At 45.9% G+C, this 27,800-nt stretch overlaps 1 protein-coding gene across 1 annotated transcript; it reads right to left on the bottom strand.

Moving 5' to 3' along the window:
• Positions 1-965: 965 nt before the first annotated feature.
• Positions 966-27,608, bottom strand: DMAP1 (DNA methyltransferase 1 associated protein 1). The gene is made up of 10 exons (XM_003208788.5): positions 27,452-27,608; positions 26,789-26,997; positions 24,201-24,292; positions 23,217-23,412; positions 18,664-18,822; positions 17,574-17,741; positions 16,590-16,775; positions 13,274-13,345; positions 3,800-3,872; positions 966-2,260 (listed from the first exon to the last, which is right to left on the bottom strand). The coding sequence occupies exons 2-10, from the start codon at positions 26,888-26,890 to the stop codon at positions 1,914-1,916; spliced, it is 1,395 nt and encodes a 464-aa protein (XP_003208836.1). The 5' UTR covers positions 26,891-26,997; positions 27,452-27,608; the 3' UTR covers positions 966-1,913.
• Between the last annotated feature and the right edge of the window lie 192 nt (positions 27,609-27,800).

Genomic DNA, 27,800 nt, shown 5'->3' with positions numbered 1-27,800 from the left:
GAGGAATCTGTAAGCAGGGAGATTATGCGACTCTCCCCGAGGCAGCTCAGTGGCAAAGCACAGGCTGGAGCTCAGTGCCAGGTTGGCACAGCCGGCTTAAACCCCTGCAGCAGCTCCGGCAAAGGGCAGGGCACCACCACCAAGCACCCAGGGCCAGAGCTGCAGGAGGGAGGCAGCATCATGCTGCTGAGCAGCCAGGCTGGGAATGCCCCGACACAACACCTGCTCAACAAACAGATATCTGCTTGCACTACTGGCATTGCTAACCCAGCACTGTAGCGGGACACGCCTGCATCCTGCCAGCTCACAGCAGGTTGTGGGCCATGGGCTGCTGGTCCCCAACAATGCCTGAGCACCCAGAACTGCAGGGAAGGTAGAGTGAAGCATGGTGCCTGAAGCTGTCTGACACCCCAAACGTACCTGAGCCAAGCAGAAGGTGGCACAGCGGTCCGTCCCATTCCCCTCCTCATCCAGATACCCCTCCAGCTGGGAGGTAATTTTTTCCCCCCCTCTAAAGGTAGCATAAAATGGTCACAGTGTGAATGTGCTTGACCTTTTGTCTTGGACTAATCTAATTGTGTCGTCTTTGTGTAATCAGCCGGTAAAGGTCAGTGCTGTATTTAACATGGAGGCCCTTTAGGTACTGAATTTGCCTTGCAGTGAATTAACTTGATTATATTTCTTTCAAATATGTCAGAGACGAGGTCAGTTTAACCCTCTCTGTGCTGCCCAGGCCCACCTCTTTGTTTCCATCTCCAAGAGGTGGGGCTGAGGAAGAATGTGGTCAGGAACACGCTTGGGCTCCCTCTCCTGCAGCCACGGCCGCTGCCACCACCACCTTCCCATCAAGTGGTCTCGAGGGAAGGCAGTGTGATGTGAACCAGCCCCAAGCATTCACCAACTGGGATACTCTGGACCGCATCGAAGGGTGAGATTGAATGCAGTGAAAGAAAGATGCAAAAGACTTCTTTGCAAACATGAACCTGTCTCGGTGGAACGCTTCCTTATGACTCCATGTTGTCACAACTGAATAGGACATTACTCAAGTCCAGATTAATGCGTCACCTCTGCTGTTGACAGATAAGGTGTTCTGAATATCCTGAAATAATACATTATACATTTTAGAAAATAAAGGTCTGTGACGCTACCAGGGGCAGTATATCTGAGGCGTCAGGGATGCCACTGCGTGGAGACGGGCAGCTTTTTATCAGACAGTTCAGCTCAGCTGTTCCAGGGGAGCGCACAGAGGGGAAAGCAGCCTTGCCTGACCTCTAAGCACACCACTGCCTCAGGGCTGAGGGTGAGGGGCTGGGCAACTTGCCCTCATGGAGTTAGGGAGGAGAGGGCTGCTGATGTACAGCCTGCAGATGGACAGGCACAGGTTGCAGGGCTCGTGGCGAAGCTTCAGTGGCTTCTAGAACTCCGAGGTCTGGCTTTTCTTCCTCAGCGCTGGAAGCAGAGTATAGAAACACTGCTCAGCTCTTCAAATACCTCTCTCCTTCCCAAGCCTTCTGCCCCAGCCAGGATACCCCTCGACTCCAGGGACTTGGGCAGGTCACGGCTCATCGTATCAAGACTGCTTTTCCCGCTTGCTTCCCCCTGCTGAGCAGCCCTTACGTGGCTTGGAGGAAAATGCCTCAGGCCTGCGGCTGTACTGGCATCACTGCCGCTGCCCTGGTGCAAGCTCTCATCAGGCAAAGCTTCACTGCTTTGGTCCACGATGGCACCCACATCAAGCCATCTGCCTGCATGCAGGATGAAGAAAGACCTGCTGACCCCACCTATAGCACCAAGAACACTGTCCAGCACAGGAGACAAGCCCAGAGAGCACTGGGACTTGGGGGAAAAGGCGTGCTGTGCTCCCTTGGACGCGCACGCCTGGAGGGAGAGCAGGGCAGCATCCCCAGTGCTCGTCACGGCATCTGCGTCGGAGACCTGAGTGCTCCCTGTTCTGCCCCCACAACCTTCCTTCTCACCGAGTTGGGGGTCAGTGGTGCTCCTACTACGTCAATGATCTGGTCCTTGGCATCTCCCTTGCCCTCCTCGATGCCGAGCCCTGTCTGGCCGTCTGGATGGGTGCCTTCCACACCGAGGGGGCCGATGCTACCAGCTTTGGCCAGGGCCTCATAGCGATGCCGTAACATCTGCAGCTCGTATTCGCAGTTGGCAAAGGCTTGCTTCAGCTCATACAGCAGAACCAGGTCGCTCCGCAGCTCGTTGAACATCTGCACGATCTCCTCAGTGGGCATAGGGTTGAGATCTGGGGAGAAAAAGGAGCCCTGTTAAACACCCAGAGATGCAACCCTGTGTCTGAAGATCCCTACTGAGGTCCAGTTCCAATGGCAGACCTCCACCGCCCTACACCATGCATTCCGCTGCAGCCAGTCACACATATGGCTCATCATATCAAGACTGCTAGGAATAGCTACGAGTTCTGGAAAAGGATGAAGCTTTGCATATTTGCCCTTGCATGTTGTAGCATGCGGCCTGCTGTCTGGCCACATGACCCCACCCTGCTAGCACTGTGCTCACCCACACAAAGCCCAGGTGTTTTTCTGTACTCCGAGGCACATGGCTAGAGCTCCAGAAAGCCCTTGAAATGCATATGCTTTGTAAAGCGGGAGTGGGAGGGCAGAAACCCCCTCCTTGCCCTCATGGAAAGTGAGCTCTAAGAGGCACTCAGAATCCTTCCCTAAGGCTCAGCTGGCACTCAGCCTCAATCCTACCATTCTACTAAATGCTTATACCGCAATTAATCTCCTTCCATCTCTCCTTTATTGTCATCAGAAGATATACCTATTTTTTCCCTGGACTGCTCCTGAAAGGGAAAAAACAAAAAAACAAAACCCAGTGACTCCTTTAGTTTAAAAGCAGATCAGTGAAATCAGCCGGGTTGAGCTGCTTTTACCAGCTGCAGGAGGCTTTCAAAACCGCACACAGTCTCTGAGGCAACGTATCAAGCCAGGGACCCATTGGCCCAAAAAAACTAACAAAAGTTCAAAGAAGTCAGGGCTGGGAGCAGGCTCAGAAAGCTTTTGTAAATCACCGATAAGGATTTTTATTTTTCATTCCCCCAGGCACAGCGGGGGGAAAAGGGGCCATCAGGTATCCAACCTAAGGGCACCGTGTGCCGGGACCTGTAGGACCTGTAGGCTCTGTACCTGCTGCATGGAGGGCAGCAGCTGCACTGCTTCCCCTCCAGCTACGTGCGGGCACTGTACACGGGAAGTGAACCCTTCTTTCTGCTGCTAAGACACTAGAGTTCAAGAGTGAGGGCTGTGTGTTTACTCGCCTTTCAGCAGAGATGCTCCAGATTTTCACACAGCACGCCACCTATAAAGGGGGGATGAAAAGTCCCAGACGCATTTTGGACTTGCCACCATGAGCAGTAAATTAAGAGGAAACGAAGCTTGAAAGCGAGACAGGGCAGCCCTGAACAATGTGTGTGCCATGGTCACTAACGCACTCAGAAGTACCTCTCCTGGCACGGCTGAGATTTGCCTTCCTAATACTCCGCTGCCTCTCTTGATAGTTAAAAAGACCCAAACAAGAGAGAAACAAAGGGTCTTTTAAAACATTTTTCTACTGGGAGGAAAAAAAAAAAAGCCCTGTGCATCTTGTTCTGGCTTTTACCCTCTTTCTCTTTTTTTTTTTTTTAAACACATAAAATATTTTAAAAACCATTCACATACTGTTATTCAAGAAACTGGCTGTATTACTAGGGGAAAAAATAGCCCATCTCAAGAACAAAGGCTAGCTCTGTGTGTCTCTTTCTCTCTTGCGTGCCCCCTTTACTCACCTACTCCGAGTTCCATCAGCATCTGCTCCAGGGCTTTAATCTTCTTCTGTCCCACCGAGCTTGGCAGTTTCATCTGGAACACAAAGGTAACAGAGCCACACAGCTCAGAGATAGCCCTCACTCACAGCCGTCTAGTTCAAAAGGCAACAGAGCTTTTCTTTTTATAGTGCAGGGGGAACAAAAAAAGAAAGGGAAAGAAAGGAAAATCAAGTGGTAAGAGAAGGAGACAGGGGCTGAAAGTTTTCAGACTAGGTCCGAGGGCAGGTATTGAAAAGCCCGGTCGCGAAGGCTTTTATTTTCTCTCTCGTGTGTGTGCAAGACACGCTGTTTTACAGTTTCCATGTGTCACTGAATTAACAACAAAAGTTCTTCTTGGCTTCAAACCCTCTCCCGCGGTGCCCAGCCCATCAAAGGGCTCATTTACACAGTGGCTAATGTGCAATGCTGCCCTACTTTATTCGCTTTAGCCGGCCTGATTAGACTCATGCGCTAACAGACTCACTTCTCCTTTTACCTGCTGAGCCCCAGACCTGTGGGATTCATTTACAGAGCGGGCTTTATAACAAAGGGGAGAGACAGAGAGAGCACAGTTACTTGACTGGCGGAAGTGTGAACGCACATTTACATCGGAGCTAAGGGGCCAGGTGAGAGAGGCAGCATCAGATGTGAGCTATGAAAGGGAATCGGAGCTGGCCAGGAGAGGAAGAATGCATACACTTAGCAGGGTCCTTCCTCTGCATTCATTTGGGCTCTAGCAGGAGTGCGAGCTGCTCAGACCAAGCGTTTATTAGATGACAAGCTGCACAAACGCAGCTGGCACAATATGGCAGGGACAACAGGGCTCCAAGCCCTGTGGATGCATCCGCTAACAAATGAAAGAACATTCTTTCCTCGACAACGCTAAAAGACAGACCGGGAGAAGGCGATTCGCAGTGCCAAACACCTTACTGGCCATCCAGCTACGGCTGGCTATGTCCTACTGCACCTCCACAGCCCCAGCTTTTCCACCCCACCCCTGCAGCCAAGGGTTAGAGGGCACCTCTGTCCCATTTTTATACCCTGGGAGTCCTGGGCTCTGTGTCTGGGCCAGCTTGGAGCACCATGAAATGATCCTGAGAGCAAAAGACTTTGGTCCAGTGAACTGTTCTGCCCCATAAGGAACCACCCAAAACTTTTAAGACAAGCAGTGCAGCTCTGCTCGTGCTATCCCTGACTTCTAGGGCACAAGCCATTAACAGAAAGCCCAGCATCGCAAGACCACTGAAGAGATCCGGACACACAGTACCTGCACGATTTTCAGAGCCCTGAGAGTGTCTTCACTCTTGCCCCCAACACCCACATCATGGTCTTCCTAGCTAGAGACAGGATGCCCTTTGGTCAAGCACCAGTGACAAAAGCACTCTGGACTTCAAGTCAACTGCGGCAACACAGGACAAGAAATCAGAAAAGTTCACGGCTGGCTAGGCAGACAGACAGCAGGTCTTGGTTTGCTGTTTCTAGGAAGAGCACAAGCTTTTCCTGAGGAGGCTTTCACTAGCTCTAGAAACTATTAGCCACACAAACGACTGCTCTGGCAAAACCTTCAAGTACCGTGTTACCTGCTCCTGTCCAATGGGGTCTGGTCAACAAACACCAAGCCAAGGCCCTTACTGATGCTCCCAAAGATCAGAGGACGGGGCAGGCACAGACAGCACAAGTCAATTTCACTACAAATAACGGAACGCCAGAGATGCTGAAGAGGAATGGGGCTGTTTGTTTAGTTTAAAAGTATATCAATTAAACTTCCTTTCAATTCAGGCAGGAGGATCTGTCCTGTGAAGAGGAAGGCTTCATTGGTTTCTCAAAGCAAGAGTATATTTTAATTTTACCATCATTAAGAAAATGTTATGATTTATGTGGCTGCTGTCAGACTAATATCTTTAGAATTTAGCTGGCTAAGCCAATTCATCTCTAAGACTGATGAAGGCTGATTGCTCTCTATGCAAAATGTATTAAAACTAAATGAGCAGTCTATTACTCAAATGCTGCTGATAATCTGTTAGCCAGGGTCCGTTAGCTGGGCTGCTTTGTTGCAGGAGAGAAGTCTTCATGTCCTGTATGGCTCAGAGAGGCCCAAGCTTACTGCAGCAAGCCTTCTTTGTTCCGATGCCTTCGGCAGCTGACCAGAGACACGCTGGCGTGCTGGGAGTGCTGCATCAGCTGTCCTCGTTTGTGAGGAATGAGGCAGCCCACAGGGACTGCAGGTCACAGCACAGCTCCCCGGCTACCGATGAGCACGCTGGGATGGGAGGTGTCTGAAGGCCCTCTCTCTGCATTACCAAAATGCAACATTCAGGGCAACCTCAGTGCTTCCCCCACAGCTCCCGGGACGCTCTTGGCGTTGTTGTGGACTAAGCCCTCTGCAGGGGCTAAGGGAAATCATGTTCCTCAGAGAACTCCAGCAAGCAACCACAGCTTCCGAGGTGAATGGCATTTGCCCTTTTCTTTCCTTCCTTATACTAGACCATTACTGTTATTTATTATCTTTAAAGTCCCCGTATAATAATAATACCTGGGAAACAGATTGCTCTAGTCAGAAAACTGATTAGCTGGGATTTTTGAGGTTACTATATTTTGGATGCTCTACTCCTTTGACAGCTTCTCCCTACAGCCCTGTTCACAACACCAGCCCGCGCTTATAATTACACCAACGTCGCTTTTGATTTAAGGACTGCAATCCTCTGTCCTTGCTATAAACAACCTGCACTAAACACATGAACCACATGTATCAGGAGAAAAATAAATAAAGAGCCACAGAAAATTGCGCAAACCAACAGCACGGGGCCCCAGAGCCTCCCTGCACAGAGGCAAAGCCTTGCTGCTCCAGGGAAACTGTGCAGAGCTTCCAAATGATACAGCATTTTCTATGCCTTTATTTAATGCTTGAGACATCCTGCCAACAAAACCTTGCTAATTCACACTAATGACCGGGAGACCTACTGCAAATTAATTGCAAATCGGCAAAGCTCATTAAATGAACAAACATGATAAGAAATAACTGAAGATACAACCTCCCCAAACGGACTCGTTTCATTTGTTTCTGTGTGCCACTCAATTTTCATGATTTATGATAATACTTTTAAGCACAGTCATAAATGTATTTGAGTTTGTTTTGGAAGAGTAATGAAGGCTGTGTAATTGCAGAGCCTGCAACACAATGCCCTGTTGTGTCCTGCAGCATCCCCAGCTGGCAGGTAGCAATGAGCATGGGGATCTGTGCTGGGAATGGGACAGGCCTGCAGAACCTACAGGAACAGATTCAGCTAAACCCCACTTGTGATTATATTTCTATGACCATCTTAAATGTCCTGCTCTTGTAAATGCTCCATTTTTAGCACTCCCAAAAATCCTGCGTTGATGATCAAACTTTTTTGTTTGGTCTCTCACCAAAAGCCAAGAGTTTTAAATGATTGATCAGTGGTTATTTGGACATCTCACATGACATTTCGTCCTCCCTGCTACTGCACTCCATTTTAATTCAAGACATTTCCTCGAAGTCATCCTTCCCCAACCCCCAACAAAACGTCCTAAAACCGTTAATCCCAAGAACTCCACACTTCTGACCTGTGTCTCTGCAGCTATAAAACTGTGGTTTTACGCACCAGGTCCGTTGTTCAGCATTATAATACAGCTCGCTGACATTGAAAACCACCTTCTTTGTGGATTTCAGCAGCGTTTCAAGAAAACTTTCTCATTAGGCACTTTCTTCATGGATGTCTTTAGAGTACTGAGTTGTTTAGTGGGTTTCCAGGAAGACGGAGTGCTGAAGTTTCAGATGAATAATGCTGTCTGCATTTTCTGGCTGAAGATGGGGAAAGAAGGTCAATCTCTTCCCTGCTGCATGGCTCTACTCTGCAGGAACACAGAGCTTCCACTTCTGCACGGTTTTAAGACTCAAGGAAGGAAAGAACCATATTACGTATTTCAGCTTTAGAGCTCTGGAATTTAAAAGACCCCAACAGAGGAATTCAATTTCAAGTATGAATGTGCACATTTCTGGAAATTTAAAGGGCTTAACTGCTCAGAACTAAAGCAGTACAAAGAGAAGTGGATGGGTAATTACAGTGGATATAAGCAAAAGTTGGAAAAGTTTGAAATTACACAGATATTCTCTGCCTCAGTGGATGTACACACCTTCCTCTGTCCCAGCTTACAGCCACAGACCCCGTGTCTTACAACAGCCCTGCTGATCTGCCAGACTGAGATTTAGGAAAGATAATAATTAAAAAAAAAATATCACAGTGCCATGCCATCCCTATGATGCAACGTAGCATTAAACACAGTGATCCCTTTGAGAAGGCACGTGACCATCAGCTCACTCCATCAGTGAGGCTCAATGCTAAATAAAACAATACTTTAGGAAAACATGTCCACATTAACTTTTGTAAGTGGTTATTTCAGGTTTTGTTTTTAGACAGAAGTCAGATGTACCTCACAAATTCCCAAATCAATTGTGCATAAGTACAAACTATACTTCAGTCCTCCTAGTAGATGAAACCAGCTTTACGTGCTGGAGGACTACACCTCCTCCTATTTTAGAAACCCCATCCCTGCACCAGAGTGCTCTCTTTCCATCTGAGAGTATAGGAAGGCTCTGGCCCAATGCTCTTGCACAGCACAGAGCTAGATGAAAACATTGATGGATGCATTTTTCTTCCAGCAATTCAGCATTAATTACCCTGCAGGTTAGTTAAGAATCTCAGCGTTGGAAGCACGTTGGATTCACCTTCACTAGTTCATTCAAGATGTTCCATCCTTCTACTGCTCTCTGAAAAAATAAACACTCCCACATTTTCATCCTATTTACAGACGTGCATTTAATTAGGAAACACACCAGCACTCACTTAGGCCTAATTAAAGGGCATGTGATGCAACATGTCCGTGGTAAAGCCACAACATGAGTTTGATCCAGCCTGCACCATTTGTTCATAACATTTACTCACAGAAACAAGCGTGTCATCCTCCTCTCGTGCCTCTGGCAGGCTCCCCACGGACATTACTCTCTCCCACTCTCTTGCAGAGTGCAAAATTTACAACTTCACTACTGAAAAACTGCTAGCAGAAGCAACAAGCACAATTCAGCTAACTGATGCTGGGAAGTTCAGACCTGGAAACGTATACTTTCCCACCTAACAAGAACGTGCTGACCACCACCAGATTATCCTACCGAGATGCCTCAGACTGCGATCAATATAAAACAGATAAATTATTAATTGCTCCAAGTAATTAAATTTATCAAATCCAAATAAACTGATATTTTATGGAACTGCTTCCAAAGCTAAGCCTCTGAAGGGACAGTATTGATCACAGGACAGACAGATGTTTCACATGGTCACAGCCGATGAGGTCTGGGTTTGCATTAATGACAGGCAAGGAACAGAGCCAACAGCCTCTGCTACAGAGTAAACAGGCACTGTGCTCGGCCATTTAATTGCAACTCAGACCAAATAGGGAGGATAAACACACACACAGCCCCCATCTTCCCCTCAAGTATCATTCATCTCAGTGCTGCAGTAAGCACTCAGTTCATACTCCAAGAAAAAAAAAAAAAAAGATGGAAAAGAAGTCACACACACATTCCCCCTACAACCACAGTAAATTCTTACTCATTAATCAGTGCTAAAAACAAAATGCTCAGCTGGCTAGTAAATATTTAAAAGCTGTTGAGTGTGAATATTTGAATCAATGGGTACTAAAGCTGTACTTGAAATTTGCCTCCTTCTACTTTTATTAATTGGTTAGAGGGGCAATTTGTCTACAAGATGCTGGTTAGCAGAAGGGGCCACCCTGCTGTTTGAAAGCCTTTCCTGAGAGAAGATGGCCAGCTCTGAATGACCAAGCTGCAGTCCTTCCTGCGGGCTGAGATCTCCACAAACTCCTTTTCACTCTCAAGTTCTGTTTTGTTACCACATGAGACATCACTCAATAGATTTCCTTACAGTTCCTTTGTTTCCAAAGCCGTGACAGTAGAGCAAGGACACAGATCAATACTAGAAACACACAGGAATAGGGACAAATGTCCATCCTTTTGCATCCATCAGCTTCCTTCATAAAAGCACCACTGTTGCCATTCAACAGCACTAGCTAACCATACTTAAAATTTGCAGACAAAGCTGAGAAAGGCAATGAGCAACTCAAGGTAAAACACCGAAGAGAAGTTAAGTATGCCAAAGTATGCCCTGAACAAAATGAAGCCTAAGGTTAAACTGAACATGAAGCTGAAGTTAAGCTGAACACGACACGGCACAGAAACAGTGGTGAATTCAAAACAAACCCAGCTCTGCCCTGCAGAAGCAATGCATGGCACAGATCACAGACGTGTGGTTACTGTTGGTTTGGCCGCATCCTGGAAAAGATTCAAGATTAACAGCTCTCATTTTCCTTCCCTTTAGGCAGGCCCTCAGCAAAGCCTTCCTCATGGCTCCCTGCCCTCCCTTCAGTCTCTTCCTCTCCATTCCCCATACAAATTCCCCACTCATCTCTCATTTCCTCTGGCTCTTTGGCTACCTGCCCTCCCAGCTGAGCAGAGCTGGTATAACAGGAAGCTTTCTAGAAGTAACACTTAGAATTAATAATACATTCCTGGTGTTATTTTCATAACAGCTTCACTAACACCAAAGGCAAAGGTGTAAAATTCCTTTTCAAGGAACTCATGAAAGGCTTTACTCCTTTCCCAAACATCTGCTACCACCTCCCGTTCTCAGTGGCACCAAGGCAATACACTGACTTGAATTAAGATGAAGCTTTTCATAATGCCCAGCTTCCCACTGCCATTAGAGAAACTCACAATCTGTGCTGTCAGGAGGCAGAGGGGAAATCCCATGCAGAGCAAGGGCACGGGGGCTGTGGCCTTCTTTGCCCGTGGCCACAGCCCTACGGAGAACAATAGGAGACTGAAGCCATTGTGATAGAAGGCAGCTTGTCAAACTCACTGGAGAAGATTACACTTCAGCGTCTGCTGAAGGAGAAACTTTCAGTTATGAAGAATAATGGCTGTAAGTGACCATTAATCCTAGGAAGAGAAAAAAAAAGTCTTCAAATTCAGCCTGTGCATAAGATATTTGTAAGCTTCCCCCAACAGGGGGAATTTTAAAAGCCTAAGCTGCTGTCATTAAAACTACTAGGAACAAATTAAGTTGAATACAGATCGCTACCTTCTTCTTCAAGGACACATTTCTATATATTAATTTTAACTCAAGTTATCAGACTAATTGTAAATCTTCAGGAAATAAAAGAATCTCTCTAATCAAAGAGTAAGTGCTATTAGCCTTGGGATGGTATGATACATTTCTCACACGTGACAGAGGTTGAGCCCCCATTCTCAGCGCACCTAATCACAAAGGTGTAAAGCATGATGGCAAAGTACAAAATAGAGAGGCCAACAGTAGCAGTTAGGTGAGGAACCCTTTAAGTCTTCAGGCAAAAGAACTGCAGGGTATCACAAGCCTTCAAGGAATCATTTTCCAGTGTGCTCAAAGCAAAACACCTCACACTGAATGTTGCCAGAGTACAGCTCTCCAGCCCAGAACACCACTTCCCCTGCAGCCCCAGCCAGCTCCCACTCTTACCAATCCAACACCACTGGTGTGGAGAGGGTTTGTCATGAAAATCCCACAAGTGAAGTATTTGGATTAGCATGGATTGTCAGCTTTACTTTATACCACTCAGCACTTCAGCACCTCTCACCAGTTCACAAGGCCTGTACTGATCTTATGTAATCACTTCTCCCCATCATCCATACGTGAAGGAAGTCAACCTATTAGGAGGAAGAATTAAATAAAGAACCCGGGCAACTGACTAAAGACTACAAATGAATTCATTTTGCTGGCTTGGAGGGAAGATTCATGTTTCCAAGCAGCAAAGTGCTATTTTTCCATCTAAACCAGTGATTTGCAATCTTTTAAAATTTACAAACGATTGGTACTTATAATACCAGCATTTACCTCAAAAATTGTAAGCAGGAGCATATGAAGCTGCTTTAGGTCATCTCAGGAGATTGGATACCGTAGGCTGAAAGTTGCTGAAGCAGACTGCCATGCCTTAGCTTACCACTGCATTTTCTAAGCATTAAAATTAAACAGGAAGAAGCCTGTGGCACCTATTTTCACAAAGGATGGGATCTGAATTGTGCTACTTGGCACACAAGAAGGCTGCTGGCTTTGCCAGATGGTTCCATCACTGACAGGTTATTGCTCAGTTTCCCTTTCAGGGGAAAAAAAAAAAAAAAATAAGAAAGATCAACCATCACTTACTAGTTTTCAAAATCTAAATCAATCTCCATAAATTACTCTATTTATCTTAGTGCTGGAGAACACATCTGCCATGCTTCCATAAATCTCAGCACACGCACTGAACTATTGCCCATCACTTGCTGTTTTTTCTGTTGGTGTTTTTTTTTTGTTTGGTTTGTTTGGTTTTTTTTTTTGGCAGAGGTTTGGTTTTATTTTGGGTTTTTTTTTCTTCTTCCTCAAGGCTGCAGCCCCCTTTCACACAGGTAACCTGTAGGTGGTGACACTTCTACACTAAGGGGGTCCCCCCCCAGTACTGGCTTTGCACAGGCATGCCACCTTTAATGTGCACATACACCAGCAAGTTAAAGCAGCAGCATCCCCATCATGTTTTTATTAACAGCCCCAGGGTATACCCAACAAGATCTGAAACTTTTCTGACATGAAAGCAGCATCCCATAAAATATTCTTTAAGGTGATCTAGAAAGTGGGGGGGGAAGGGCAAGAAACCCAATTCTCCACCTTTGCTACAATAATGCAACTAAGGATTCTTTTATTTGGTTAGAAAAAGAAACCAAATTTGTCCTGGGCAAACAGGATTTTGCTATCAAAACTCTTCTGAAAATATTCAGCCAAGCAGGCAGCTCTACCTGACTTTGTATCCCAAAACGTGTCGCTAAGAGACAGATCTCAAGTTTTGCAGATTAAACAGCAAGAAAGTTCTTTTCTCAGAGATATCTGCATGACAGGATGAACAAAGGTGCTTTTCCCACACATATTTTCCAAAGCTAGATACTGGGAATAAAAAGGCTAAAAATTGGATGCATTATGCACCTCTCTCTTTACAAGCCATAAGCTGAAGATCCAGTCCTTAAATGCACCTTCTCACCTACTAACATAGGTGCTCTACATGGCCTGTGACATTTAGCAGCAAGCTGTTTGGATTAGACAGCTCCATTTGTGTCTGCCACGTGCGTCCAAGAGCCGAGTGGACACACCAGTCACAGACATGAGCAAGCTCAGGTGCCCCTGCAAGGCAATGTGCTGGCTTCCACAGAGCCAGCATTCCTAGTTTCTGAGTCTCCACATTTATGGAATTCCTTTCTTATTTTAGAGGCAAGATCTTGACTTTCTTTAGCTATAAAAGGAGAACAGGCAGACTGAAAGATATTAAGAGGGGTCCCACGGGAGCAGAACAACAACCTACCCTCTGGCTTCGCAGCGTGACACCTGCAGATTTGAAGTCAGGAAACTTGATGCCAGCAGTCTCAGGAACGGCCTGAAAGAGATCGAAACAGGATGTGTTGATGGAGGAAACAAAAAACACAACATCTGATAGAGACACTATCTGAAGGGGAAACGCCGTTTCCTATGACAGAACCACCTGCCACGGCCACATGTCAGAGCTGGGAGAAGAAGAAAATCCCAAACAAACTCACAGTGAAAAATACTGGGGCTAAAGGTACCTCTGCAGAGCTCAAGCACTTTGTTAGTTTGTTTTAAAAGCACTGCTCTCCGCAAAGCCTCATACCCATCTAATGAGCATAAACCCCAACCCTAAATGGTGGTACCACCATATGCATATTTGCACACTATTATCCCTGTCTAACCTGGCCCATTTCACTGATCAAAATAGCCCAAGACTTCCCAAGTCTGCAAATTCTCTAATGTAAGAGCTGAGAAACTTCTGATCTGCACAGATATGAACCCACTAACGAGGATATGCAGATCATAAGGACTGCACCCCTCCAGGGAAGCCTGCTGTTCATACACATTTTTCCATTTGTCCTTTAATTAGACAGTTCTCTTTTTCCCCACTTCAAATTTTAAGCATAGTAATATGAGAAAGTAAACTTCTAACACAGCTGCTTGACAGCACAGCATACAGCTGCATTTAAGCAAAATGGAAAAAATAAATGTAATCCCATAAACATCTGTGCTGCTGAGCACAGGTGAGCATATTTTTAAGTGATTAAACCAGGCTATCAGCAGGACCCTTTGCACAGAATAGCACAGGGCCCCCCGGATGGGTCAGTGATACTCATGATTGAATCTAACAATAGCCACAGTCACTGCAAAATGCACGCTCTAACATATTTTTCCAAAAGGAATAGTTATCTCAGATCTCCCAATTTCTTTGGAGACAGCATTCGCCTTGCTGCTCCATCATTTCTGTGCAAGAGGCTCTGCAGCTTGCTCTTTGTTCATTCCAGATAGGGCTGACACAAATGAGAGCCACCCCACGATCAAAAGATGCTGAAGGACAGTGACTCAGTTCTTCAAGTTCCCTGCCACTGACTCCCATTGCTGTATCAACTACCTATATGCCTTCGTTTGGAGATAACACCTTGCAAATCACTTTGAATGCTTGGCCATGCAGATTTTTGTTATCTCTGGTCACCCCAACCATCAGAGGCCCCAGGAAGAATTTTCTAAACGTGCCCATGGTGGAAAAAGTTCTCTCTAACTACCAACTTTTAGGGGATCACTTTGAGATTCAGCAGGTTGCAGCGTCTCTCCCTGAATTATTAGGGAGAAAGAAGGCTGCAACCAAAAACCAGTCCTCTCTGCTTCCTGTGGATGAAGGCTGGCTTTCAGAAGCCCCAAACTCAGCTCCCCAGTCTGTAGCTGAACACCCTGACGCAAGCACTGAAGGTAAATCAGCACTGTTGGCTTAGCTGAGCCAACTCTGACTGCACTCAGAACATAAGCAATTAAATGAGTTCTTTTGCCTTGCGTGCCTGTACATGCTGTAAACGCTTCAACCTCAATTGACTCTTTGGTAAATGATTTTCCTTTGTTGAAATGATGCTGATGCAGCTCCCGATTCAAATTCTTAGTTAAAATGCAATTTTTTTCTTAACGTTTCCCGGCTATGGTTGGTAATTGACTCCTAATGGACTCTGTCATGGTTGAAATGATGCTAGTGCAACAACAGAAACTGCTTCTCTGCCCACCTCGTGGGCAGGTGTGCCTATCCAGTACATGAATGCAGACAGGCACCAGCCCCACATGCATTTAGTGCTAGATTCCCTCATCTTGGCATCCACAGCATCCTTCCAGTCCTATTCTCCACCATCACCTTTTTGTCATTACCACTAATGATGAGCCACTTTATTCAGAGGACGACAAGTGAGTAAGCTTTAACAGATGAGCCCTCAAGGGAATTCAGTGCACAATGTCCCCAAGCACTACTGTAGTCATTATGTTGGCTTGGGTGTTGGGGGAAAGTTTTAAGGTAGTGGTGGCTATTAGGCACGCTTCACTGGGCAATAACTCTCTAGCATTCACTTCTTCTCTCCCCTCTCTGTACAGAACCTTTTGGAGGATGATGACAAGTGTTCCCTGATCACAATGTGGATGGACAAGAGTTACTAGTGATTAGATGGAAATATCTGAGATGTAACAGCCCCTTCCTATCAAAGATGCTGATTTTAGTTCAGTTCACACTGCTCTCTTTCCAGAAAATGAAATTAAAGTAACATCAAATGTGAATCAAAAGCTGTGTTCTGGGCTTCTTAGACTTCAGCTTGGCTCAGAGCTCCCATAATGCAGGAGTATTACAGAATGGCTGGAAGGGACCTCTGGAGGTCATTGATTAAGCAGAGACACCCAGAGCAGGTTGTTCAGGCCCACATACGGGCAGCTTTTGAAGGAGAGAGACTTCACAACCTTTTTGGGCAACTTGTACCAGCACTCTATCACCCACACAGTAAAGAAGTGCTTCCTGATGTTACACAGAACCTCCTATGCTGCAGTTTGTGCCCATTACCTCTTGTCTCAGCACTGGGCACCACTGATAACAGCCTGGCTTTGCCCTCTGTGCACCTTCCCTACAGGTATTTATGAACATCGACAAGATCCACCATCTTTCCTCCTGTCCTAAGCCTCCTTTCTTCCCAGCTGAACAGTACCAGCTTCCTCACCCTCTCCTCATAGCAGAGATGCTCTGCTCCATTTATCATCTTGGCGGCTCTCTGTTGGACTCTTTCCAGAGTGTCCATGTCTCTCTCCATGGACACAGCATCTCAGCAAGACCGCTCTGATCACAGCTGAGGCTCAGGAGAGAGACATGGAATCAGCTTGAGAAAACGTTCCTGAGAACCAGGAGCGTGGAGGGGATGAAAAACCTGGACCAGGAAAAGAAGGCAGGTGAAAGATAATGGGTCTGTGTAACAACTCTGCACAGCAGTAGCAGAACACCCTTAGGAGAGTAGAGACAGATGTTTTTCTCTCTGCCATGAGGCATGAATGGTTGGCTGACACCATTTCATCCTGTTTCTCAGGTAGGGAAAGGAAAACATCATTTAAACCAGCACTTTTCAAGTGGGAAACAGAGAGCATACTAGAGTTCTCTGCAAATGGCTGACTTCCAAAATTCATCCAAAGAATATCTGCCAGAATACAGCCATCAGCCAGTCTCCCCTAAAATGCTGAAAGCCTGATACTGGTAGAATTGCTGAAGCAAACACATGTTACCCAGCCAGATCACAAAGAAGGGAGAAAAAAAGATAAATGTTTACAGGCTTCTCTGTCTCTTTCTTCTGTGGCAGCTTCTTCTTGGGAGCCTTGCGTTCAGCACGTCTCTGTTCAGTGGTGGTGTCAGCAGCTGTGATGAGTTTCTGCAGATCTTGCGTTCTCTTCTCTCTCTCCTTCTTTCTGGTTTCAATTTTGCGGAGCTCCTGAATGAGATATTCTTCTTCTGCCACCTGCAGACCAGAGCACAGAAAGGCAATCATAGTAGAGGAGGCCTAGCAAGACAAGGGGGCCATCTACTGATAACAACCATGCTCTGGATCAGCTGACTTTAAGTTCCCCTGCCTAGGCAGAGGGCTCGGATTTATAGAGCACATTACGCTCTGCAGAGCACAGTAAGACGGCTTACAACCTAGCAGGTACTGTATGGCAACGTTCATGGTCCACCCTTCAGCAGCTATCATGAGTGATCAGTCTCCCCTTCAGACAAGGAGAATGAGCAAAGACAGAAAGGGTAAAAAAGCTCTAATATGCTATAGCTGCAAATGCAGTGCTATGAAAAGCTGGCTCCCCCCCAGACACGTAATTACATTACATCAAATATCAGCACACCAATATATGTGGGAAAGACAAGCAGAGTCATTACACACATAAACTTATCACTCCGTAACCCTCAAAATAAAGAAGTTTTTTCATACATGCTACTGATATCTAAGGACACTGATCTGAGAACTTGGTTCTATTCAGAGGACTGGAACAGTTAAGTGTCACAATGAAGGTACTAGCAGTTACCAGGACATAACTCTGTTTATCAGCTCTCTCACCTGTACAGTCAGACTCCTTAGTAATTGTCTCTTTGTATCCTTTAAAAATGAGAACTCCCCCCACCCCCCCAAAAAGCAGTACTTAGGTGTTGCTGTTTTCTTGTTCAGTCTTTTTTTCCCTTTCCCTATTTTCGGCCTATTTTACCCACCCTCTGACTTAAGCCTGGCATAAAAATTTGGGGGCAGCAATACTCTCTTCTCCATTACCTGTTCTGGTGTCCTATTGTACAGCCTTTCCAGTTGTTCCTTCCTCCTCCTCTCATGGCCAGCATCAAAAACTGGGATTTTCAGGTCTGTGCCTGGAGCTGCACGAATATTAGCCAGCTTGGCACAGATGTGGTAATACCGTTCCTTCAGATCTTCCACAGATCTTTTCTGAGGAAGACATCAAAAGAGGATTATATTATAAAAGAACTAAGCAAAACATTGCACAGTAACCAGATAAGGACACAGTAGCTGAAGGATGCCAGGTGGGGTGTAAGAGAACACCGGGGATGAGGATTACCAGGAAACTGACAAACACACCAGAGGCCTCCTCTGAGCTGCTGTCATAGCAGTGGCCATAGCCAAGAAGGCATCAGCTGCAACAATTCATTGCCCAACATTACGTGGAACCTAAACTATGTTCTATCACAAGCACTAAAGATGTTTGGCCTGCCCAACCGGGCAGACTCTTGTTATTTCACTTTGTTACATGCTCTTCACCCAAGCATTTCAGAAGGCAACAAAAGCCTCCAGCTCTTGAAAGCTTTCTGTGGGAATCACATCACTGCCAAGTCACCAAGAGGTTACAAGAGATTTAGGACCATGCCACCAGGATTGCATCTTCAGACCACTGATGGTCAATACTTCACCGAAGAGATGACAGAAGCCTGCACTCAGATCAAACCTCAAGTCAGAAGTAGCACAAGAAAAAAAATCCCAGTCTTCGAAGGGAACATGAGAAGATTCTTCTCCCAGGGCTGATACAACAACAGAGAACACCTATCCTGCTCAGTTAAACAAACTCCCCAGCTGCCTCATCTTCAGGGAATCACGAGTCGCTCTCCTGGCAGGGACAAACCTAACTTTCTAATAAAATGCAACAGGGAATGAGCACAAGTCACAGTGGATTTAATTACAAACAAAACAAGCAGCAATGCCCTGTGCTGGAAATTCAATATTCCCTGCTGCCAATAATTCATTATTTTCCCCTAATTAAGTTGATATAAAGGGTAATTTGCTCTTTGCGGTGCAGCAAGCCCTACATGTGCTGTAACAGCAAGCTGCCAGCAACACCTTGGCCCTTGGGACTCACCTTAAACTGCTGGTGATCATAGCGGTCATGAATCACCACGAAGCGCAAGTCAAAACGCCGAGCCAAGTCGAAGAGGTGGTCTGTCTCTGCTTTGGTCCACGCATCGTCATGGAGATACATCTGGTACTCCTGCTCTGAGTAGACAGGTACCTGCACTGTCTAAGCAGGGAAAAGAAAAACATGGCAGCTCTCTTACAACACTACCTTTCTCGCATAGCCAGCTGATAGGAGCTGAAATTCTGGAGGCAAGAGCAAGAGCAGCAGGGTGACAGGAAGGATGAAGGATCAGGGAGGCACTGCGAGAATCCTGAGCAATGTGCCCTGATAGGAAGTCTAAAGTAGGCAGAGGAATTTATAAGGAGCAACATCTCAGCACCGCAAACACGACATCCAGGAACTACTGCCTGGTAGGCTGAAGCCTACTTCAAGTGGTAGGCATAGGCAGAGTCACCAGCCACATCCTGAAAATAGGTTGCAAAACTGCCACGTAAATGTGAGAGTGAAATCAAGGCTGGGCCAGCTTCCCTCCCTTCCTCTCACACAGCAGCACCAATACTTTGGCATCAGCTGCTCTGACAGTTGATTCTAATTGAGCTGGGATATGCCTGCTGCCTGGGAGCAACGGGATAGACAAGAAGGGGTCCTATTGCTCAGTATACTTCCTGCTTTGATACACAACCCACTTCTTTCAGAGCACAACCCACACCAAATATGAAGATCTGAAAGACCAGCTGCAGTACAACTGAGACCTGTAAGCCTGGCAAACAGCTCTGCCTTTCCTTCCTCATCTACCCTTTTCCTCAGCAATCCATCCCAGGTGCCCAAAAGGTCAAATCCACACCACATTCTCCTGCTTAAAACTGCTCTGCAGAGGCTTTATCCAGAACAGAAGTGTCACATAGTGCTCCCTTAGATTACTAAAGGAACAACAAAAATACTTAAAGTCACTCCCTCCCTTACCACTCCTGCAGTGGAATTTTGCTCTGCCTGATGAGGTCTTGCAACAAAAACAAGAAAACATCACATGCATCAAGCAGCACACACGCTTCAAAACCTCCATGCCTTCCTGAGTCCTACACCAGAAAACTCATCCTCATGAACTCCACACAGCCCCTTTAGATCTCTCCTGCCTTTCTTCCAGCACTTAGACACGGAAGCACAAAGGTGAAGAATATCTCTTGGAGACACCCTGCACACACCTCAGCCTTCAAGCACTACTTCTATCAAAAGAAAAGCCATCCTACTAGACACCATAAGGATGTCCTATATACTTCTTTAGAAAAATTTTCTTTTTTAAGAGTAGCATACATATAAGAAAAGAGCACAGCCCTGTGCAGTGGATGGCAGGGAAGGTGGCAGATCCCTGGTCATAGAAGAGAATGAGACAAACAAAGAGCAGTCCCCACACACCTCCTCAGCCTCTCTCTCAGTGGCTCACAGGCTTTCCCAGCTATGACAGACTACACAGTGGGGACTCCTTCAAAGAGAGAACTTATGAGAGTTACTTTGGTTGCTTGTATTAGTCACTTAAGGTTTTAGCACTTTGTGGCCACGCAACTCAGCATTTGAATTTGCAGTGAAACAACTCAAAGCTGGATGAGCAGAAATGGAAAGAGACTTCTGAGTACAAGGAACACAGCTAAGCGCTGCAGTGCTGGAAGCAAGTCTTCTATAACAAGACAAGCTCTCATGAGATGGGAAGCCTGAACATCAGATGACCATCAGTTCAAATGCAATACAGCCATGAAAATGCAAACAAGAATCTACAAGAGGATTTCCAGCAGAAACTGAAAGGGCTTCAGTTGCATAACAAGACCTTGTCCGGAATACCAACTACAACTCAACTGACCAACGCTCAGAAAAGATGAACTGAAATGGGAACAAGTAAAGAGAGGAGCAACAAGGATGAGTAATGGGGTAGGTAGCTTGTCCTCTCTCCGCAGACTGGATGAGAAAGGAGCCTAGTGAAGGAAGTCTGAAAGGGATCTGACTGCAGGCTTCAAGCATGCTGGACAGAATGCAAAGAATACTCACAGGATGGAGAAGAAAAAAAAAGAAAAAAACAACTGATACAGACAAAGAAATTGGCTCACAAGAAAAAAAAAGTTGCCCATTTAACATGGAGAATTCAACCTGGAAATGAGAAACGGAGCAGACAGTGACTGGAACAGCTTCCCAAGCAAGCACAAGGGCAGGGAAATCCAACAAATGGAACTTGATCAGTTTATGAAAAGGACTGGATGGTGCAGGGCCTGAAAGAGACAAGGATTCAATGGCCCAGAAAACCCCTCTCAGTCCTACATTTCACACTATAACCTCACACAGTGATGGGCTTTAAATTAGCTGCAACTGCTCAGGAAAGATCCTGGAGCCATGAAACAGTTCTGTGAAAACATCAGCACAATGCTAAGCAGCACTGAAAAGACAAACTGAACAGCAATAATGATTAGAAAAAAGGAAACACAGCCAAAGTGCAAGCCCACCCTACCTCCAGAACAGCAACATGCACTCAAAGTCCACCCATTCCTAAAGAAAGGATATTTGAGCACAGTGGGCAGATACAAGTCAAAGCACGGAAAACACTGTACACAGCAAGGACAGTTTACTGTCTTGTAACTCAAGAGCTCAAAAGCATCAAATGAAATACACAGATAACAGTTATGAACAACACAGAAGCACCTCTTTGCACTACCCAAAATTAACCTGCAGAACTCACTGCTGTAGAACATTCACAAAGCAAATTTCTGCCCTGAATACACCCACTATTAAAAACAAGTTCCAAGTTAAGAAATCCCCAAGTCAAACACCAGCAGAAGCTAGCAACAAATGTGCTATATTTGCCCCCTTCTCATACTCTTTCTCCAAGCCTTTATGAACAGTAGGCAGAAAGAGAATTCTGGCCAAGACAAGCCTTTCAAGCCTTTGCTCTGACACCAGTAAAGCTGTTTTCATGTTCTCATTTCACAGTGGTTCATAGGGGAAACTGGAAGCACAGAGAAAAGGCAAAGCAACTGAGCAGGAATGGAGTTGAAGAGTTTGAGTGACCAACAGGACAGTCTGCACAAGGATGTGGGCTCATTAACAGGGCTGAGAGACACAGACAGAGGTATCATGTATGCAAGAAGGATCCAGGAGAAAAGTAGGGAAAAACAAATAAATTTCTATGACGTAGCAAATATCTGCAGAGCTCCACACGAGTGCTTTCTACTCTCCCTACCACAGATCCACAGCAAAAGTAACAACTTGCCCGTAATATTACACAGCTGTGTGGGTGCACACAGATGGCAGAGGTCTGTACCACTAATCTGTAGGCTGCAGCCTTGCTGAAGACTTTTCTGTCTGTCAATTCACAGTACACGATAAAGTTAAGGAAACAAGAATCATATAATTACAACACCCAAGTGTGGTCCCCTCTGATAAACTTGTCTGAACTCAGCCAAAAACTGTTAGAGAGGTAGAGTCTTAGAGAGATAATTGTATTGCCAAAGTTTCCTGCAGACAGCTAGGTAGGTGCCTTGACTAAGTGAGTCCTGTTTCAGACTTCCACCCTAGACATCAGAGAAGAGATACCACAGGAGGTTCTTACCAGCGTCCCAACAAAAGAGAAAGCATCAGTCAGAGTCTGAGCCTTCTAACATACAAGGTCAACCAACCGCTTAACTCTGCAGGAAGCCAGGCTCTGTTAGTGCTGATGCTCTACGGGTTGCAAACTTAAAATGTTGTATACAGTTACATACAAGCAGAGCTTCTGCGGAATCATGTGATCACATGCTTTTTTTTTTTCCTTCCTCCTTGAGGTTTGCATCATAAAGGGGGTTAAATGACATAATGGAGGCATACTAAGTCTCCTCCATCCTAACTTTTGAGGTCCTGACTTTGAAATCTAAATCTTGCTGTAGCTTCCTTTCTGTAAGCACATGAAAGCACTAACCACTCAAAGCAGATACATCTGGGACAAAAGACAGCAGGAGATTATAACAACACATTGTGATAATTTAATATAAGATGCAAAGAACAGGGTACTGCACTACACTGATACCACAGGAGCAATTTCAGAGGCATGTGATATAATTCAGTATCTGTGTTGGAATCTGGCCAAAAGGCTGCAAGCCAGCGTTTTGGCCAAAAAGCTACAAGTGAATTTTTTCATACTGGGCAAGATAACAAGACTTATGACTTCAATGCCTCACTCAGAATAGAGCATTTTACTACCCACAGCCTGTAATCAGGGAGAGGACATTGGTTAAGAAGCTAATTAGATGGTGCAGTGACTCCTTACCAAACTGGTGACTGCATCCCCGAAACACAGAAATACTCTGGCAAGCTCTGACCACATACTGAGCCCACTTAGCTTGAAGGATTTGGAGACTTCATAGTCTGAGGTTACAAGGCTGCATGCAGGTCATGCTGCAATTTAAAATGCAACTGTCAAATCCATTTCAGCCTTCACACATTGAAAGAACCAGCTTCCTGTCTGGATACTCAAAAGGCTGACGAAAGGATAGTTTGCAGCTGCTATTTATTCACTTCTATTTGAAATCGACCCCACTTACTTTATTGAACCTGGCAAACGGGTAGTCCTTTCCCTCCTCTGCTGCTCTCCTCCAGTGGTAGAACATAGCTCCATCTTTTCTTGCTGGGTTGGTGAAAGGCATCCATTTCCAAGGTCGGACTTTCTTCGACCCCAGCTTTGCTTTGACTGTTCGATAACCCTGAGTTGTGTCACTTGGCAGCAGCGGAGGTGCATCCCTGTGGTGGAGACAAGCACCAGCTGAAGAGAAGCAGGAAGAAGCTCAGGACAACCCAGAGCTCAGACTCAGAGTGGGATTTCCCACAATATCTAGGGTGGGAAAACTTGAATTTCAATTTTATTCCAGGATTTGCGCTTCCCAAACTGCAATGCTAATATGCTCAGCTCTTCCATGATACTTCAGTGCTGGCCATGCAACAGCACCTAACTCTAAATTTCTCCAAGCCAACTCTAGATTAGTGCTGACATAAGCTAAAGCGCAGGTCAAAACTTCTAAGGTAAAAAGGATGCGGAGATGATTACATACTGTCAGAGAAATAATTTTCATTGTGTAAGTTGAAAGTTGCATGCATCAGAGAACAGAATGCACTGCATGGATAATTGTGAACACAGTCACCTGGAAAGCAAACTATGCAAGAACCCTCTGGCACAAGGGCGCAACCCAGAGCAAGCCAAATACAGGATGCAGCAGTACTCTCTTTGCAAAAGTAAAAGCAGGTGCTATTCCCAGCACAAAAGAAGAGCATTAGATAAAGAGAGGTAATAACACTGCATTGATTGCACTGGCCTGCTGCACATGGACCTAACTCACTCCATACACAAAGCAAACCCCTCAAATTTAGAAGAGAGGCAAGCTACTGTCCACCGAAGTCCAAGAGAGGGGCATGCAAGTGGGCCAAGCACAATGGGCAATGACTTTGGAAGGCAAGACTGCAGATGCACGCAGATACTGCCCTGCCACCAAAAGCCCAGGCTACAACCTGTACAGATGAACTCAAGCTCTTACTTTTTGTCAGAGTAGAGGAGTGCATAAACTTCTCTGTGCATTCCTTCCGGCCTCTTAAACGTCAACGTCTCTGAAGATTTCTTGGATTTTTTCTGAAACAAAATATTTGAATTTTAGTTTCAGACATGGCAATCCCCAAAGGAACACATAAAACTACAAGAGCTGGTGCTCTGTTACTTCTTCATTTCTATCTGTTTATAGACACCTTGAGTTTCTCCAGAAAACTGCCAGTTCCTGTGGAAGACACTGACAACAAAGCACGCCTGCTTTCAGTGATAGCACTCACTGCTACTCAGACACCTGTTTCTGAAAACACTTTGATCTGCTGACCTTACAGCAGCCCCATGTCAAAATTAAGAAGAATCGCTTACACAAGTAAGCCCTCGCTCCTGTCTCAAGTGTCATACTCACACGGTAAAGCTTCTGGTTGCTTTTTGTTTTTTCCCCACGTACTATCCTCATATTGAGAATTCAGGACAGACAATTCAACCTAGCCCTTAGAAAGCTTGTCAGAGCTGATGGTTTCTAAGACACACTCCATCTTCTATAACCTACACAATTTTATGAAGAAGTAATATTAACTACTGCATTATCAAGGTACACTTGAGTGAGCCAAGTTTACTGAGTAGTCCACAACATTTGGTCTTTCTAACTACTTACCGTGTCACTACTTTTAATATACTTGCTTACCATAGCACCACCTCTTTTAAATAAGAATATTTTGTGACAGTAAAAGTAACTCCGTAACATAACGTATTGAACAGACACAGTCAATTCTAGTAAGAAAATTCAAAATCCCATTAAAAAAAAAAAAAGCTATTATCTTGAACTACAACTCCTATCCATACAACTTCATAACACACATTCATTATATTAGTACATTTTTACTCCTAATCAAATATCTTTCTCTGAGCTTGTCAATCACTTTGCATAGGAGCAATGTAAGGCCAGCCAGAGCAGCTACCCACAGGTCACCATATGACCAGTTTGAATATTGGCTTCTAAAATTCCCCCAGCGTTTCCAGATTTATTAAAAGTTAATGTCAGCAAGTCAGAGATCACCTCAGCCAGCTCTTTTAGGACCTGAGAACAAATTACCTGGTCCTGTTGATTTAAATGTTTTTTATGCCCAGTAATTTTTTAAAGCATTCTCAGTCACTAATGGACTGGAAAGTACTTCATCGTTCTCCTGTTATTTAAAGACATCAATCTGATTCTTTTCTAGTTGAGAACAGAACTATTTCCTGAGCAAGTGCTGCACCGTTATTACTGATGCTTATCTCTCTCTATGATAATGGATTATGCCTTTGGTATGATTTCATTTCTGTACTGTGTAGAAATTCCAAATGCTTCACTCACAGCTGCACACAGCCCCCACCACTCCTTCCAAAACCTCCCACTTTCCTTCCCTTTCCTCTCTCTTTCCATTAGACAGCCAAATTTGACAAGAACCCCATTTTGTCATCCACTTCAAAAGAGACAGATATTCTCAGTACTCCTTCAACTCTCTGCTAGCCAAAGAACAAGTGCATCTCAACCAAAGAACTCACAACTCTGTGCACTCAGCAGCACAACATCACAGGCTGAACGCAACCGGTGAACTGCTTGCTGGACACACTTTACCACAACAATTGATAATTGGTGATTGTAACACTTCAACTTCTAATTAGTGAGAGTAATCAGTTTTCCATTACCCCAATTACAAACTACGTGCTCTATTCCTAGCAAGGCAGTCAAAAAAATCACTTCAGAGCCAAACATTCCAGTGGAAGCAAGCAAAGACAGTAAGGAAGGGAGATAGGGGTGTTTTTCATTTTGTTGTGGCTGTTCTTTTCAGCCAGTACACAGGCTTTACTTCAAATGAGATCATCTCTGCTACAAATAGATCCCTGGGGATTTCATTTCCCCTGCACCACTTTCCAAGCACCTCCACATTCCATTTTTAGCTGTGAATTGATTTTCCCAACACCTTGCAAAGCACGGAACAGTAAGATCTTGCCTGAATTTTAAACACATAAGGCAACAGCACCCAGTAGTATATTACCACAGAGAATGCAGCATACTTTCTTAACTATTTCCCAGCTTGCCCACATTCCCACAGGCAATGCTTCCCAGTTGTCCCAAAGACGAGGCACACAGCTTGCCCACATGCAGCCTGCTTGTTCAGTTTGAAAGTATTTATCATTTAAACAGGTCAGACAACGTCTTTGTCTTCTCAAGCAGAGCTGCTTTGTATTACTTACATATGCTTGGGGGCTAGACGCTAAACACCTTTTTCTCTTACCCTCACAAGTGGAGAATTTTGGAGACAGTTGAAAACATCCTGGGTCCAGGCCTGGCTCACAAGGACACTATCTGCACAGTTACAACTAAAATACTGCCCCAAATGCTACAGCACCAGTAACTAAGAGCTACAGGAACCCAGGAACAGAGGCCTGCAGGCATGTCTAGGTACACCACAGGAACCTGAAAATAAACATGCTATGACAGGAACGTGTTTTATTCCATCTTTTCTCAAATATCCACCCCAGACACCACACAGTAGGTCCATCAGAACCCAGAAAACAAGCAGGAGCCGTTTGGCTCACCTTATCTGAGTTGATGATATCCTTCTTGTTGATGGTGCCCGTGTTCTCAGACTCCACACCCCCCAGCTCCAGGATGTCCCGCACATCTGCACCCGTCGCCATCTCGCTGCCTGCCTGCTGCCTTTGCCCGCCACCGTCCTGTCCAGCTCCGGGGAGGGGGAGAGCAAAGAGCTGGAGTCAGTGTGCAGCTCCTGGTGGTGGCACATCCACTGAAAAACACACATGTGCATATATGTACTGAGCTGCACGGATGCAAGTACACATATATAGATACATACACCCTCATATAGGTACACAGACATGCAAACATATACATACACACATTTAAGCATACACACACACATATATACACATATCTGTACATACACACAGACCTAAGTGCACGCACACGCACCTACACACACATACAGAACACACAGACACACTCATATAGATACACGCACATGCAAACATACACATATGCACACACACTACACTCACACATACCCCCCCACACAGCCGCCTCCCGCCCCTTAGGCCCAACACCGGGCCCTCGCACCCCACCACCCCCGACAGCCACGCACACCATCCCCGCGCCGGCCGAGGGCACAGCGGGCTGTCGGGGTCGCGGAGAGCCGCGGCGGTCCCGCTTAACTCCGCTTCTCGGCCCCCTCCCGCCCTCACCCGCTCCAGCTCCGCGGCCACCGGGACGGTGCAAGCAGCACACGGGCCCGGGCAGCGCCACATCCGGTCCCGCCACGCCGCAACCGGAAGTACCCGGAGCCTTTTGTGCACGCACCGCGAGGTTGGGTGGGGGGAGGAGGAGGAGGGCGGTGCGAGGAGATTCTGTGCTCTCGAGTTCGAGCCCCGCTCCCGCCAGGTGGCGTTGCCGGCTCGGATCTGCGGGCAGCGAGCTGTGTGCCCGGCTCCGCGGCCGCTCGGCGAGCTCCTTCTCTGTGAAACACCCAGGAACGGGTGCTCAAAGCCAAGTATCTCTTCCCAGGGTCTTAGCAGCTCCGGGGCTTGCCTGGGC

Source organism: Meleagris gallopavo, chromosome 10 (assembly GCF_905368555.1).
Source record: "Meleagris gallopavo chromosome 10, MGAL_WU_HG_1.1, whole genome shotgun sequence".
NCBI lineage: Eukaryota > Metazoa > Chordata > Aves > Galliformes > Phasianidae > Meleagris > Meleagris gallopavo.
Note: the sequence above shows the minus strand (reverse complement) of the source record. Positions and strands in the feature narration are given on the sequence as shown.

Bases quoted from the DNA above. Each gene is read 5' to 3' on its own strand.
- DMAP1 (XM_003208788.5), bottom strand. From the start codon at position 26,890: ATGGCGACGGGTGCAGATGTGCGGGACATCCTGGAGCTGGGGGGTGTG. The intron at 24,293-26,788 runs GTGAGCCAAACG...ATTTTGTTTCAG, and splicing joins ATATCATCAACTCAGATAAG to AAAAAATCCAAGAAATCTTC. The intron at 16,776-17,573 runs GTAATGGAGAAG...TCTGGTCTGCAG, and splicing joins ACAATAGGACACCAGAACAG to GTGGCAGAAGAAGAATATCT.